The sequence below is a fragment of the Crinia signifera genome, chromosome 19 (assembly GCF_055691185.1).
Source record: "Crinia signifera chromosome 19, ASM5569118v1, whole genome shotgun sequence".
NCBI classification, from domain to species: Eukaryota; Metazoa; Chordata; class Amphibia; order Anura; family Myobatrachidae; genus Crinia; species Crinia signifera.
Genome location: NC_139226.1, coordinates 9,468,627 through 9,483,670, shown reverse-complemented (window position 1 = coordinate 9,483,670; position 15,044 = coordinate 9,468,627). Strand labels below are relative to the sequence as shown.

Sequence of the window (15,044 nt, the reverse complement as noted above, 5' to 3'; positions counted from 1 at the left end):
TCCAAAAATGCAAACCCATACAAAGTCAGTGGGCTATTCTGTCTGTGCAAATGTCATTTACTGACCACCTAGCAAGGACCGTCCCCAATCCACACAGCTCCTCCCACCAGAAAATGCAAAATCTTGCACCACCACTAACGCCAACGACTAGGACAGATAAATAAAATGCTCTGCCTAATTAAAACTACCAGTGAACGGCATTTGCAATCCGGGTATGCACTTTTAGAACTGAGATTTGCAGCCCCCCTATATAACTGGGGGCTTCTCAAGTGATTCTAACGTACATTCTGGTTCTCCAAATGGTCAGAGAATCTGATGGTTTATCAAATATTATATCCCACCATGTACCATTACCATTGTAATGACCAAATGGGACACCTACTGCATAGATGGTAGGGCAAAGTCATTTTCATATTATTATATGCCCATCTATTTTTGTAGGGTGGTGATGTTTTTTTAAAGACCAAGCGCCAATATTTATCATTTCTGTGAAATGGATCATTCTGTATATTTTGGGCCACATTGGTCCACCGTACAGACACACCTCCTGTTGTGGACTGTAGCCTACACTGGACTGTAGACTCACTGTTAAAAGTCTGGAGAGATACTGTATACATTTGGACACAGCATCCCAGAAGAGGAAAACCCATCACTATTACTATGCTACTAGTCCACTGCTCCACCTACAGGAGAAGTAGAGTACCGCGCCTATCATTACATTTCTCAAATGTTATTTATTGTTGTATTTAGCTACAGAAAATATGAAAGGGATATGTGCACTTTGTAATACAAAGTTTATACACATTTAAAGTGCCTTGATTCAACTATTGTCGCATACTGGCATGTATTAATTAGGGATATTTCCAGGGGTGCAAGTAAAACAAACTCTTCTTATTCATTTTCTCTATTTAATTGATAGTTGGATGTAGGGGGGCCTTAGGGTTAGGCTGCAGGGATGGAGGGTTAGGGTTAGGCACTTAGAAGGAAGGGGGGTAGGGTTAGGTACTAGGGGCCTTAGGGTTAGGATGTGGGGGGGAGGTTAGGGTCAGGCTGCAGGGAGAGAAGGTTAGGAAATTAGAAGGGAGGGGCCTTAGAATTAGGATGTGGGGGGAGTGTCAGGCTGCAGGGAGGGTGGGTTAAGGTTAGAAACTATGGGGCCTTAGGTTTAGGATGTGGGGGGAGGTTAGGGTTGTGCTGCAGGGAGGAAGGGTTAGGCACTTACAAGGAAGGGGGTTAGGGTTAGGCACTGTAGGGGGTCTTAGGTTTAGGATTGGAGGGAGGGTAGCGTTGTGCTGCAGGGAGGGAGGGTTAGGCACTTAGAAGGAAGGGGGTTAGGGTTAGACACTGTAGGGGGTCTTAGGGTTAGGATGTGGGGGGGGGGCCTAGGGTTAGGTTGCAGAGAGGGAGGGTTAGGCACTTAGAAGAAATGGGGGTTAGCATTAGGCTGCTTAGGGGGTTGGTTTAGGATAGTGGGGTGCAGGGGTTAGGTTTAGGCACTAGTGGGGAGGGTTAGCGTTTGGCTTTGGGGAGAGAGGGTTAGGGGGGCAGGTGAAGGGTCATTATACTGATACTAAATATTTGTGGATACACCCTACAAACACCACACATTGATTGACAACGATACTTTTATACCGGAATAGTTGTGGACTGTAGAGAAAACATCTGTTCTTCTAAATAATTTCTTACAGTATCATCCCTGCACCATTGGGGCAAATTTACCAACCTAGGTTGAATACATAAAGAAAATGAAAGGCAGAATCTGGTTGGTTGCAGCCAGTAACATGGAATTTGCAGGTATCGGTTGCACTGTGTTGTCATTAATTGTCAAAATCTTATTTTTAGAATTATTTAAAATACTATTTGAAGTGATCACATTTTATTTATTGTAGCAAAATGTTTAATTTATCATCTTGTCACTGTGACCGTCATAGGAATGTCTCCTGTTTGGTTTATGCTAATTTAACACAATTAAGCTGTTAATAAAGAGTTGGAGAAAAAAATAAAGTTTTTTATGGTGAAGTCTTTTTCCCTCTGATGTGTTCAACAGTAATTCAATGGAATGTATAAAACAAAGTATAATTTAGTACAGTAAATGTTTTTCTCCTATGTCAAGGCTGCCATCTAGTGGCCACTGTGACTATTGCTGTTCCGTTGCAGAGCAGGTATTTGCTGTATCATCTACAGCAGGCATGTCCAAACTGTGGCCCTCCAGCTGTTGTGAAACTACACATCCCAGCATGCCTTGCCATAGTTTTAGCATTCCCTAATAGCAAAACTGTGGCAAGGCATGATGGGATGTGTAGTTTTACAACAGCTGGAGGGCCATAGTTTGGACATGCCTGATCTACAGGAAGCGGTACATCTGTCAGAACAGACTTAGGTCTACAGTCATTAGGTCGACCCTGGAAGGTCGACTGACCCCAAGGTCGACAGGGTTAAAGGTCAACATGGGTCAAGGTCGACATGACTTAAGGTCGACATGGGCCAAGGTCAACATGGGTTTAGGTCGACAGTCATTAGGTCGACATGAGTTTTTCACTGTTTTTTTACCCGAATGTCGACACAGTCGACATGGACACAGTTGGAGTTGAACCGCAGCCCCTCGCTTTGCTCGCAATGCTTCGGGCACGGTGCCTCGCATACGCTCGGCACACTATTTTATTCTCCCACCACGCCCTAGTGGATGGTAGGGCATGAAATACCGCCTGTCGACACATGTAGGCTCAAAAAACAGTGAAAAACTCATGTCGACCTAATGACTGTCAAGCTAAACCCATGTCGACACTGGCCCATGTCGACCTTGACCCATGTCGACCTTTAACCCTGTCGACCTTGGGGCCAGTCGACCTTCCGGGGTCGACCTAATGACTGTCGACCTAAGTCTGATCTGACAGATGACCGTTTCCCCATCTACAGTATAAACTGTATATATAATGTCTAGTAGACATGTCCAAACTGTGGCCCTCCAGCTGTTGTGAAAGTACAAGTCCCATCATGCCTTGCCACAGTTTTCAATTAGGGAATACTTAAACTATGACAAAGCATGCTGGGGTGTGTAGTTTCACAACAGCTGGAGGGCCACAGTTTGGACATGCCATCTGTTGGCAGTGAGTGAAACTACATCTCTTTCTTTCTCACACATGCACAAACACAGAGGCAATCACAAGGTAGCAGACTAGCTTTCGAAGCATTTGCTTCGAGCGGGCTCACTAGTTAATTATTATTATTATCCTTTATTTTTATGGCGCCACAAGGGTTCCGCAGCGCCCAGTTACAGAGTACACATAATCAAACTGGAATCCAGTAACTTACAGTTGAAGACAATACAGGACAAGTACAGGGTAAATGATTATAGGAACATCAGCCGATTACTGCAACATAAGAATCCAGGTGGCAGCACACAGCGAGATTTGGTGCAGTCGAAGACTGCTGAAGTAAGAAAGGATCAGCACATGAGGTAAGAGGTCCCTGCTTGTGAGAGCTTACATTCTAAAGAGGGGGGGGGGGGCATACAGACAGGGGTGACACAGGAGGGGTATACAGGGCGAGGAACAGAAGGTTAGGGGGACAGTTTGCTGGGTTTGGTGCAGAAGTGGGTCTTAAGAGCCTGTTTGAAGTTCTGTGTAGAAGTTGAGAGTCTGAGGGGGAGAGGTAGAGAATTCGAGAGTAAGGGAGCAGCACGTGAAAAATCTTAGAGGTAGGAGTGGGAGGAGTTATACCATACCAATGCCCTATGGTTACACAACACATGCACTAATACTTGTAGACAACACTTAAATCAGAAACTACTACACTTTTAATCCTACAACAGATACGTAAGACAATAATGTATTAGGAATGATTTTGTTTCAATGTTTTATTGTAAAATAAGGTTTTACATTGTAGACGACTGTCACAAACATGTTTGTAGGGCCTACAAGTTGTACAATTAGCGATGTTGTGCAGAGTTAGAGTCACATATCACAAGTGTCGCCATGTTGTTGTGTCGGCAGTAACAGAGAGGTTATAATCACAATGTGATTGTTTTGGGATCATTTTGGGGTAATGGGGAGTGACAACTAAAATGCATGTGCATCGCGACCAGTTTGGGCGAGGGAACATCTGAAGCTGCGAATGAGATCCCGGAGACGGTTACAAGCGCTGCAGGATACTGTCACACTGCAGCTCCTGCTCCTGTCACTGTGGAGTCGGCATTTCGGTGGAACCCTTCCAGGAGTGTGGTCCGCACTCCCTGCACATCTCCATCTAAAAGCGACTTTTGACTCTACCGCTAGAGATTTGCAAAGCAGCTAATGGGCATCTCCATATAAATCCAGGCGGCAAAGGTATTTGTGTACTCGATACCTCAGGCCCTTAGTCATATAGGGCCCTAGTTAGATTTGGGTGGGGCATGTTCAAACTAAAATCTAACTTGTAGTGTAAAAATAAAGCAGCCAGTATTTACCCTGCACAGAAACAAAGGGGCTGATTCAGACGCCTTCATAATGGGCCGATTTCGTGCATGCAAACCCCCACCTCAGACGGCCGAGTTCTACCAATGGTGTATTCAGTCGTACACCATGATGCTAATTTATCAGCTGTATTTTACATCAAATGGGTATCAATACATGCATTCGTACCCATTTGATTTTTGTAATCCCCCCCAGTATCAGATGTCATCAGCTTTCTAGACCAGTGGATAATATTAAACCACCGGCAGGAACTCGACAATCCCAACTGGGGCCCTTATTCTGATCGATGCGGATATTCCCGCTTGCGTACGGGCCGCCGATGTTTATCTACTGCGCATGTGCAGAGGTCACTCTGCGCATGTGCAGGCGAATTCGCCGCAAGGATTCTCTATACGCCGCACAGGGGGCGTAGAGGGGCGTGAGGGGCTACTTATCCTCATTACCCTATGCATACGCCCCGCGTTTCATGGGCGTTCCCATGCAAACGCGGGGCGTATGCATGGTAATGAGGCCGTGACGCGTGGGTACGGGGCGGGCATCTGACATCGCCGGATGTCAGCTGCCCGCCCCCATACAAGATTTCACACGGACAAGTGTCCGTGTGGTCTTGTGTTGCGGGACCTGGTGGAGCGTGCGGCCCTGCATTCGATGTTCGGCGACCATCGAATGCAGGGGCTGCTCCCACCATGGAGGAGGCGTATCCCCGTCCAATTTCATGCGGATCGCCACATATCCGCGTACGGACGGCAGGTGGCGATCCGTATAGAAGGCGGGGATTCGCCTGCACGGTTGCGGCCGCATATTCTGATCGGGCCGCACCGATCAGAATAAGGGCCTGGGAGCTGTCGTGATCATTTTGTTTTCTACAATTTTTTTCTTTAAACAAGACCATGAGAATCTATCTGTAACAATAAAGTCTTCGTTAACGTATGTTTCTGTCAAATAATTAAAGTAAGAACAGTAAGTGACCTTTGATATGGCAGCATTCAGTGAGCAACTTATACCGTTATATCCTGTGTAAGTAGAGTTATTACAACACAGGAAACGTAAGATACAATTTCATTTGTATTACAACATCCTGTATCAAACATGTTTGGTAAGCCTAAAGAGTTTATAAGCAAAAATGACTATATTACAGGGTTGCCTACCCTCCCAGAATGGCCGGGAGGGTCCCGAAAATCGGGTCACCTTCCTGGCCCCCCGGAAAGGTGAGCAACCCTCCCGGATTCTGGGGGACCCCCGCTCCCCCCCCCCCCCCTGATTGCGGCTTCCCTCCCCCCCCCCCCCCTGACCGCGGTGTTTAAATAACCTTACCTGATGATCTCCGGGGAGGGGGTGGGGCTAAACTGTCATAATGGCGACGTTTAGCTCCGCCCCCTCCTGCGGGGATCGTCAAATTAGGTCACTTTCATTCATGGGGGTGGGGCTTAATGACATCAAGCTTAAGCGCCCCCCTCCCCGGACTCCTGCTGAAAGTCTCCTGCTATATTATTGTACAAAGGGGCTACCAATTGTCACCCCTATCAGTTACACAGGCAGATTGCCTGGTCCTAGAAAACATAAAAAGAATCAAGTTTGGGGCAAATTCATGGCATTATTATTATTATTTTTTTAGGGGGATGGGTCTTTATCTTTGTTTTATTATTCAATTTACCGTAAGGGATCTGAGAACCAGGGTTTGAAATAAGATTATAGGTCAGATTTAGAAGTCCTGGTGCAGTATCCCCAGCTCACACTAAGTGCCCCTGCCCTCCATATGGGGTTTCATACACCGCAGATAATGACTCTGGTTCATCGTAGACCCTCTCCGGCTCCTGGAATCCCTCCCATGGGCGGTCCCCTCTCTCCCCGTCCTGCGGAGACAAAGAAGGATAAACTCTGATTGGACTACAGTAAATACAACCAGCAATTTCCCTGAATCTTGTGATCATGTGACATACCGCCATGCCATGCTGCCATCTTGTTCTGGAGTATGGCGGGTAACCTCCTTGGACTTCCTCATACTCGTGGGCATCGGAAGCGCCGTACCAGTCTTCATAGCCACCCTCTGTAAGAGATACATAACAGGGGGGATCTGTATGGCAAATTGACGTATGCTCTAAAGGTCATTGGAGAAATGTGACCCGGCCTTGTCCCTTTATATGTGGAATTGCATCTGTAGGAACCCAACGTCCACACTCCAGTCCTAGATTAAGCAGTTCACTTCCAATATATGTCTACTTTAGCAGATTCAATATTCAGATCTTACATTGTCCATGGTGCCTATGTGCGGAAGCTAATGTGAATTAGATCAGATGTCATCAGTCAGGGTGGACCAAGGACCCACCATAAACTGGCCCTGGAGGTCACTGGAAGACCAAGAAGCAGAATGGACAGCTCACTCACATGTACAGATAAGGATAGACACTGCATTGTTCAGAAACCCAGCCATAGGTTAGGGCAGGCAGCAGTGAAGCCAACTCAGGAAGTTTAGCCAAGGTTCTATCCAAGAAACTGCAAGGATATGTTTCTGCAGAGAACCGGAAGACCGGTGGAGGACCTCTAAAACTACTGCCCATTAACAGAGCGGCTACTCCATAGACTGGTCCATATGTGGCTGAGAGAGTGATTTACTTGAGTCTATTTGCACCTTCGGTGGAATACTCTGGAATACTGTATACTGTATTGGTGGAGGGAGGTGGCACTTACCAGCCCAGCTCTGGAGTCCGGGGTCCCCCCTCTCGGCACTCTCATACTGAGGAGAGAGAGATGGCTGGTAATCCCGGGTCGGGTAGTAGTACAGACCGGACTCAGAGGCACTATCCTGAGAAAGCAGGAAGTATGGAACAAAGTAAACAGATGCTGCTAAGGTCCACCCCTGAGGATCTTCTCCACCCCTTGACCCCCTCCACCCTTGAGGGTTTTCTCCACCCCTGAGGGTCTTCTCTTAACTCCATATTCGTCTTACCTGGTAAACACTGGAGCTCAGGTCTGAGCCACTGTCTATCAGAAGAGTCTTCTTGGCTTGTTTGTTGATCAGTTCTCCATCTCCATACTCATTTTGGGCACTGTGGGGTGTGCTGTATGGGTTACAGTGCACAGTTACAGCGGTAGTACAGTACCAGTATCATGTACAGGAATAGGATGTGGTCACTGCACATTATTTATGAAGCCAGCACCAGATGCATCTTGATAGGACTTACTTGGGTATCCTAATACATTCCCCTCATCTTTGCCTGGATGCTATCAGAGCTTTATGGCCTCAGGCAGGCAGCAGACAGAAGCCAGTTACCAAGTGAAGTTACTCAAGGCCAGATCCAATGTGGTCCCCACCATGTGACATGCATGGCAGTTCAGAACACCCTGGATCCTATGTGGCTCATTCAGACAACCCTACCATGATCATTCTCTGTTATCACTTGGGTTCAATTTAATTCTTGGATTCAATTCCCACAATTGCCGAATCTGTGTGGAGTTTGCATGTTCTTCTTCTTAGGTTTATGACAGATATGATAAAGGTATGCATCCTGCATTTACAAGGTTTACAGTACTTGTTTTACAGGAGGGTGATGGTGGATTGGAAGAAGGGGGCTCATTGCTGCACCGGGCGATATGTGGCGCTTTGCCTTTGAAGGTTGCTGTACTTTTAGTAACAAAAATGTTTTACTGACTTTTTTTTGTTTCTGGCTGTTAGTTAATTTACTGGCGCTTGGCAACAATAGCAAAATTATTAAATTTACTAGTTCCTTCTAGGTACTACTGAGTGCAGGGTGACGCTGCAGGGGGGCGGACCGGGCCTGCCAACGTCACTGTTTTGGGCAGTCCCGGGCCCCCAGTGTCACAACAGGGGCATGCCCAGGCCGTGCCGTGATGAAAAGGGGCGGGCCTGGACGCCACCATCACAGAAGGGGGCGGGCCCGGCCTGCTCCGAAGGCTCTACAATGCCGGGGAAGCGCCGGGCACCGCTAGCTACAGCGGCGCCGGACTTCCACGGTCACACCACACACACCACAGGCAGGCTGTTTTAGCGGGGCGCTGCCGGAGGGGCAAGGCGCATTTTGCCCTTTAAAAATCCTGCAGGGCGCAGCGCCCCGCTAAAACAGCCTAGCGGGTCTTCCGTGCTAGGCTGACCAAAGCTGGTAGGTGATTGGTTGAAACCCATGGCCTGTTTTATCCATGTTATTACATAAACATCTTAGTGGGAGCAGCATAAATGTACAGAACTCCAGTGGTCTTACTGTACCTGTCATCTTTCTTTACTGCGTCACCTGCGAGGGGGAGGAATAAATATACATGTTAATCTGAAGGACACAATATAAGTTAATCAACGCGGCAACAACAACTACATCAACTACACAAGTAGTCTGATATAAACTAATTAAAGATAACAATAATGGACTCATTTAGGGTTGCAACCCAGCCGCAAGTGCCCCTAATTGTTTTTTTTAAATAAATTTCCAGTGCAGCCGATATTAAGCCTTTGTTCTCTGTTATCAGCCATATTACTCTAGTATCATTAAATAGGATTAGTGACTTGTAGCACACAGAGAGGGATATCTGTCTATTATCACCCACATTGTCTTCAGCTCTGAGGAGCACCCAAAGGTTTATATACCACTGCTTATTGCTCACATTACTGTATATACATAAAAGAAACAAAACTTACTGTTCTACTTACTTATAAGGTTGGTCCACCACTCAGTCTCCCCCCCCCCCCCGCCCTCCACACACACACACACACACACACACACTTTAACCCCTGCCAATCTTACAGTGTAGAAAGTGTGTGCAGCCTACAGATTGGAAGCTCAGGGTTGGACTCTTAAAGTGTCCTGATGGGTTCCGGACATGGGACATACTACTCTTGACCCCTGTGATAATTGCACCATGTTACTAAATGTATATTCACCTTCTTTCACCCTGCTCCGGTATTTTCTCACCAGACAGCAAACCAGCCCTGCGTTGCACAGAATGACAAAAGCCCCTCCAGCGCCTATTGCTGCATACAGGTACGGGGTCCATAAGGAGGAGTCTGGTTGAGGAATGACAAAGAGGTCTTCTGGTTATCTTCTCATTATAGACCAGCTAAAGACTGGGGTCATCTCTGGTGAGTTTTTGGATTTGTTCCACAGTATCTAGCTCTGAGCAGCTTGTACATCAGGCATTAATGGCATAAATGACTTATCCTAAGTCTTGGACTAAATTAAACCCCTGATGTCCTGCACCATAGTCATTGACCACCTCTGGTCACCCTCTTTGTACCATCTTTTCACCACATCTCACCCGTCTTTGGAACATCAGCAGTTGGCTCTCCAGGTTTGGGGATGTCCACGTCGGAGTCTCCTGGAACAACATTGCCCAAAAATGGAAATGAGATGAAATGTTCCACAAACAGTGACCATGCCTCAACCTACCCACATCTAAACATGCATGGGACTTACAAAGAACACCTGGCGCACAAAGCCACCAGTCCAAAGCCAAGGGTCCATCACTTACTGGACAGCACTACTGCTGCCACCACTGCTGACTCAGTATTGAGGACCTATAAGGCCTACACTGCTACTGCTGCCACCACTGCTGACTCAGTATTGAGGACCTATAAGGCCTATACTGCTACTGCTGCCACCGCTGCTGACTCAGTATTGAGGACCTATAAAGCCTACACTGCTACTGCTGCCACCACTGCTGACTATAGGTATTGAGTACCTATAAGGCCTACACTGCTACTGCTGCCACCACTGCTGACTATAGGTATTGAGGACCTATGAGGCCTACACTGCTACTGCTGCCACCACTGCTGACTATAGGTATTGAGGACCTATAAGGCCTACACTGCTACTGCTGCCACCACTGCTGACTATAGGTATTGAGGACCTATAAGGCCTACACTGCTACTGCTGCCACCACTGCTGACTCAGTATTGAGGACCTATAAGGCCTACACTGCTACTGCTGCCACCACTGCTGACTCAGTATTGAGGACCTATAAGGCCTACACTGCTACTGCTGCCACCACTGCTGACTCAGTATTGAGGACCTATAAGGCCTACACTGCTACTGCTGCCACCACTGCTGACTCAGTATTGAGGACCTATAAGGCCTACACTGCTACTGCTGCCATCACTGCTGACTCAGTATTGAGGACCTATAAGGCCTACACTGCTACTGCTGCCACCACTGCTGACTCAGTATTGAGGACCTATAAGACCTACACTGCTACTGCTGTAGTGTGTGCGAACAAGAGCACAGAAAATAGCTGTGCCCTCACTAAGCTACTCTTGGCATAACTATAGACCGAACTAAAGAACACTGTGTTGTGTCCCACTGAACAGGATAAAAAAACAAAGGTAACAAAGAGGGATTCAGTATGAAATCCCGGCGGTCGGGAACCCGGCGTTCAAAATTCCGACGCCGGAATCCCGACCGCCGAAATCCCGACAAGGGGGGGACGTGGATCGCCCCCCCTTGCGGGCTCGCTGCGCTCACCACGCAGCGGGCCCGGTGCCTCGCTACGCTCGGCACGCTAATTTATTCTCCCTCCAGGGGTGTCGTGGACACCCACGGAGGGAGAAAGTGCCGGGATTTCGGCGGTCGGGATTCCGGCATCGGGATTCTGAACGCCGGGATCCTGACCGCCGGGATTTTAACTGCATCCCACAAAGGGATAGGTTCAGTAACCTTGTGTGGTGACAGTGATCACAGCTCCGCCATCTGCATAGTCACTGTCTCCCAGCGTGTTGATGGAGTTCACTGAGAAGTTGTAGGCCGTATTGCCCTTGAGCCCTGTGATCGTGAACACTGTCGACTGTGGCGGGAAGACATCCACATACATGAAGCTCTCAGAGTCACTCCACCGATACCTACAAAACCATAGTGTAGTATTATTACTTCACCACAAGATGGCGCACTGTTATTTGACAAGTCACATTTCTGATCATATTACCTATTCTATTACTTTCATTGAACTGACAGCTTAGATTACTGGACATGTATGTAAACAAATTGTATGTTGTACAAGAACCTATAGATTATGGCAAGTCTATTCAAGGACAAACCTTAAAGAGTGGGTCACTAACCTGACGCGAAACTTTTGCTCCAGTCCCCCATCGAACCCCGCATTCCATCCTAGGGTCACTGAATTATGTGTGGAGCTGAGGACTTTCAGATTAGAGGGAGGATCGGGACGGCCTTGAGGACCACAGAGGAAGGAAAAATAAGTTTTATTTTAATACAGCATAACATGTACTGTATTTGCTGGCGTATAAGACTACTTTCTTCCCCTGAAAAACATGCCTCCAAGTGGGAGGGTCGTCTTATACGCCGGCTGCACTTATATAACAAACTCTATATTTTGAGTGTAAATGTTGGGGGGTCGTCTTATACGACCAATCGTCTTATACGCCGGCAAATACGGTATGTAACCAGTCCCCCCAATATCTACAGAACACTATTTACGCACAGTTTATTTCTTTTTTTTTAATTAAACTTTTTATTTGGTCAAAGCTTCATGACATGACAAAAATAGAAATCGCCGGGGGGGGGGGGGGGAGTGCATATTTACTAGTTACACCACTAAGTCCATGTGAAACATGAAAAATAATTTGTCACTGAAAATTTTCAAGGTTGGAAGTTTGAATCCATACTTGCAAAATGGTCTGAGAGGCGGCAGATGTAATTGCCAGCAACAATTTTTTTGCTTAGTGTTCATTAGCAAAACCTCTAAGTTGTATCCAAAAGTTTTTAAGGACAGGACATGACCAAAAGCAGTGATATAAATCTTCTTGAGGAGATCTACATTTTGGGCATATAGGGGTGTCCTGAATACCCATAAAAATCCTCTTAAAGGAGAGATATAAGAATGATGGAAGATAGTTAAATACATTTCAGTAAATTTAGCCATTGGAAAAGTAGTCATAGAGTCCTGTAACATCTTTAGTAGTGTTTCCACAGACAAAGAAGGAAAGTGTTCCAACCATTGATTCAGGCCTGTAGGTATAGATGAGTAATCTGACGATAGGTCGTTCTCCCAATCAGCCTTTGGTTATAGTATGGATATTTTATCCATATAGAATTGGAGGGTTAAAGGCTGTAATAACAGGGAAATTAGTTGAGGCCCCTGAAAAGGTGAGAGACTTATTATTTTGGGGGTTAATAAGCTGTCCTACTCTACAGTATTTAAACCAGCCTCTCGCCACTTGCAACTTGTCGGTGCAATACCATTCCGAAAGTGTGAGTTCTGTACAAAAGGTACTGTAGATGTATTGTGTCAAGATGAAATCTAATACGTACTGTAGAATTATCCCCAGTTTACGAACAGACATTAAAAGAGGATTAAAAAGTACGTCTGAGGGAATATCTTTGTCCTCCATATGTAAAAACATCACTTAAGACCTACGGGGTAAAAAAAATTGTTCCAGCGGAGTATTAGCATAAATTTGATGCGTTACTAACCAATCTTTTAAGTATCTCAATAATGTAGCATGGTTATACAGTACGTTAATATGTCAGGAAAGTTTATTCCCAAATTCCACTTGGGCTGAAATAACTTTATCATCCCTATTCTCGCTCTCCCCTGAAACATTTTTGTAATAGCAGATAGATAATAGCAGGGGATACAAAAGTTTCGAAAAATAAATCATGCTTAAGAGATTCGCCCTTCCCAAATAAGACAGTTGGAGACGACTCATCCCGTCCAGCTAACTGCGAGATAATGATAAGCTTACTTATATTATATCTATATAGATTTTGAACATGTTGTTATACCAAGATAGGTCAAATGGCCCTTGGCCCATTTTATGAGTAATGGGCCCCATACATCAGCAATCACAATTTATGGATTTCCAGATACAAGGATTTTTTGGCCAGATAAATGGATTTTACAATCTATCTGACTTTGCCCACACATTACAGATTTATTTCAGTGATCGGCAGATTTTTCCATCTAAAGATTGCATCTTCATATCTGGAAATTGCCCAATCGATTGCTGTTCATAATGTAGATAGATGAAGAAGACGAATTGGGAATGCCCACACATCTAAAAAAGATCTGCAGATAATACCAGATTATTAAACATGTTTAAAAACCTGATTAAGCAATCGATTGGTGATTTTGATTGGGATTGCCAAAAGGGGGAGCCCACACATCTAAAATTAATTGTGGCAATCATCTCCATATCTGAAAATTGTCACAATTAATTGCTGATGTATGGGGCCCTTAACTGTGCCGCCTACTTGGGACGTGTAAAGCCATTTTTTAAGTATAGAATTTTGGACTTATCTAGATAAATATGAAAACCAGGGGCCCCGTCCCATGGTATGCAGAAGGTCTAGAGGAGGGCGTAGAGAAGTTCTAGGATTTGAAATATAAATAAGGATGTCTTCGGCAAATGCAGTTAGCTTAGATTCAACGTTTCTGATACAAATGCCTTTTAGGAGAGGCCAAGAGTTAATCGTCTAAGTAGTGGATCCAAAGAGAGGTTAAATAAGATAGAAGAGGGGGCACCCCTGTCTAATCTCTCTAGACATTATTATCGGTGGGCTCTTAGTACCATTAATAAGAAGTAAGGTAGACGGTGAGTTATAAAAAAGGTTTATCAGGTTGATAAAATGGGGTCCAAATGAATGGGCGCCAGACAGTTTCCCGACAGTCGGGCTCCTGACAGTCATAACCCCGACGTTGGGATCCCGACAGTCAAAACCCCGACACTCGGGGTCCCGTCACCCACCGGCAATTCTCCCTCGTGGGGGTCAACGACCCCCATAGAGGGAAAATAGAATAGGTGGCGAGCGAGTGCAGCTGAGTCCGGCCAGTCAGGATCCCGATGTCAGGCTAATGACTGTCGGAATCCCGACTGTCGGGACCATATACCACACCCCAAATGAATAGGCTGACAATATTTAAATAAGAAGGGCCTAGAGACAAAAAAAAAAAAAGAAGGTAAATTAATATAAAATTAACAATATTTTATGCCCATTTGTAAACTACTTGGCAGTGAGGTTGCTGTTTACATCCTGCTTCTGGCCTGTAGGTATATTGACGATTAGTAAATTGATAAATCCTTACTTGTGCTGACCAGGTGAATGGAGAAGCTGTCCAACCCAAGAGCGTTGGTGGCTGTGCAGGTGAAGATGGCGTAGTCATGCACCGCGCTTACATTAGCGATGACCAAGGTGCTGGTGTGAATCCATAGCTCATGAAAGGTCTGCACGGAGTACCTGAGAAAGCACATGCAGTGCAGGTAAATAAGTAGCAGGCTAGTGGTGGCAGCACAGGGATCATGGAGGTTCTGATGGAGAAGAGAGTTACCTGGGGTTTTTGAAGTCCAGCGTCACGCCGTTCTTTGCCCAGCTGAAGGCCACGCTTGGGATTCCCTCTGCTTTGCAGATGAGACCAGTAGAGCTTTTCCCATCTCCAGTTACAGCCACCTTACTCAGGTGAACCCCCTTCTGTATTTCTGGCTTAACTGCAAGTGCATAGGGTTCGACAAATCATCCCATTGGTCACACATGCCCATTTTTCTGTCCACTAGTTCCCTTCTTTATCTCCCCTCTCAACTCCCTCTTTGTTCATCTCTTAGGAGTTCTGCTAGTCTTCTCAGCAGTCCCCAAAGTAAAC

At 46.0% G+C, this 15,044-nt stretch overlaps 1 protein-coding gene across 3 annotated transcripts in view; it reads right to left on the bottom strand.

Annotated features, from left to right (window-relative positions):
• Positions 1-3,501: 3,501 nt before the first annotated feature.
• Positions 3,502-15,044, bottom strand: part of NPHS1 (NPHS1 adhesion molecule, nephrin) — a 32,879-nt gene continuing 21,336 nt past the window's right edge. For 2 of the 3 annotated variants that reach the window (XM_083161597.1, XM_083161598.1), the window contains 11 exons: positions 14,736-14,892; positions 14,493-14,644; positions 11,506-11,617; positions 11,108-11,289; positions 9,714-9,773; positions 9,340-9,462; positions 8,674-8,698; positions 7,399-7,510; positions 7,140-7,254; positions 6,392-6,498; positions 5,750-6,304 (listed from right to left, as the gene is read on the bottom strand). In XM_083161597.1, the coding sequence (XP_083017723.1) occupies positions 6,182-6,304; positions 6,392-6,498; positions 7,140-7,254; positions 7,399-7,510; positions 8,674-8,698; positions 9,340-9,462; positions 9,714-9,773; positions 11,108-11,289; positions 11,506-11,617; positions 14,493-14,644; positions 14,736-14,892 (1,268 nt within the window). In that variant the 3' untranslated portion in view covers positions 5,750-6,181. Of the gene's footprint in view, positions 3,639-5,749; positions 6,305-6,391; positions 6,499-7,139; positions 7,255-7,398; positions 7,511-8,673; positions 8,699-9,339; positions 9,463-9,713; positions 9,774-11,107; positions 11,290-11,505; positions 11,618-14,492; positions 14,645-14,735; positions 14,893-15,044 lie in introns of those variants that run through there. The other variant, XR_014463536.1, reaches the window with a different exon arrangement.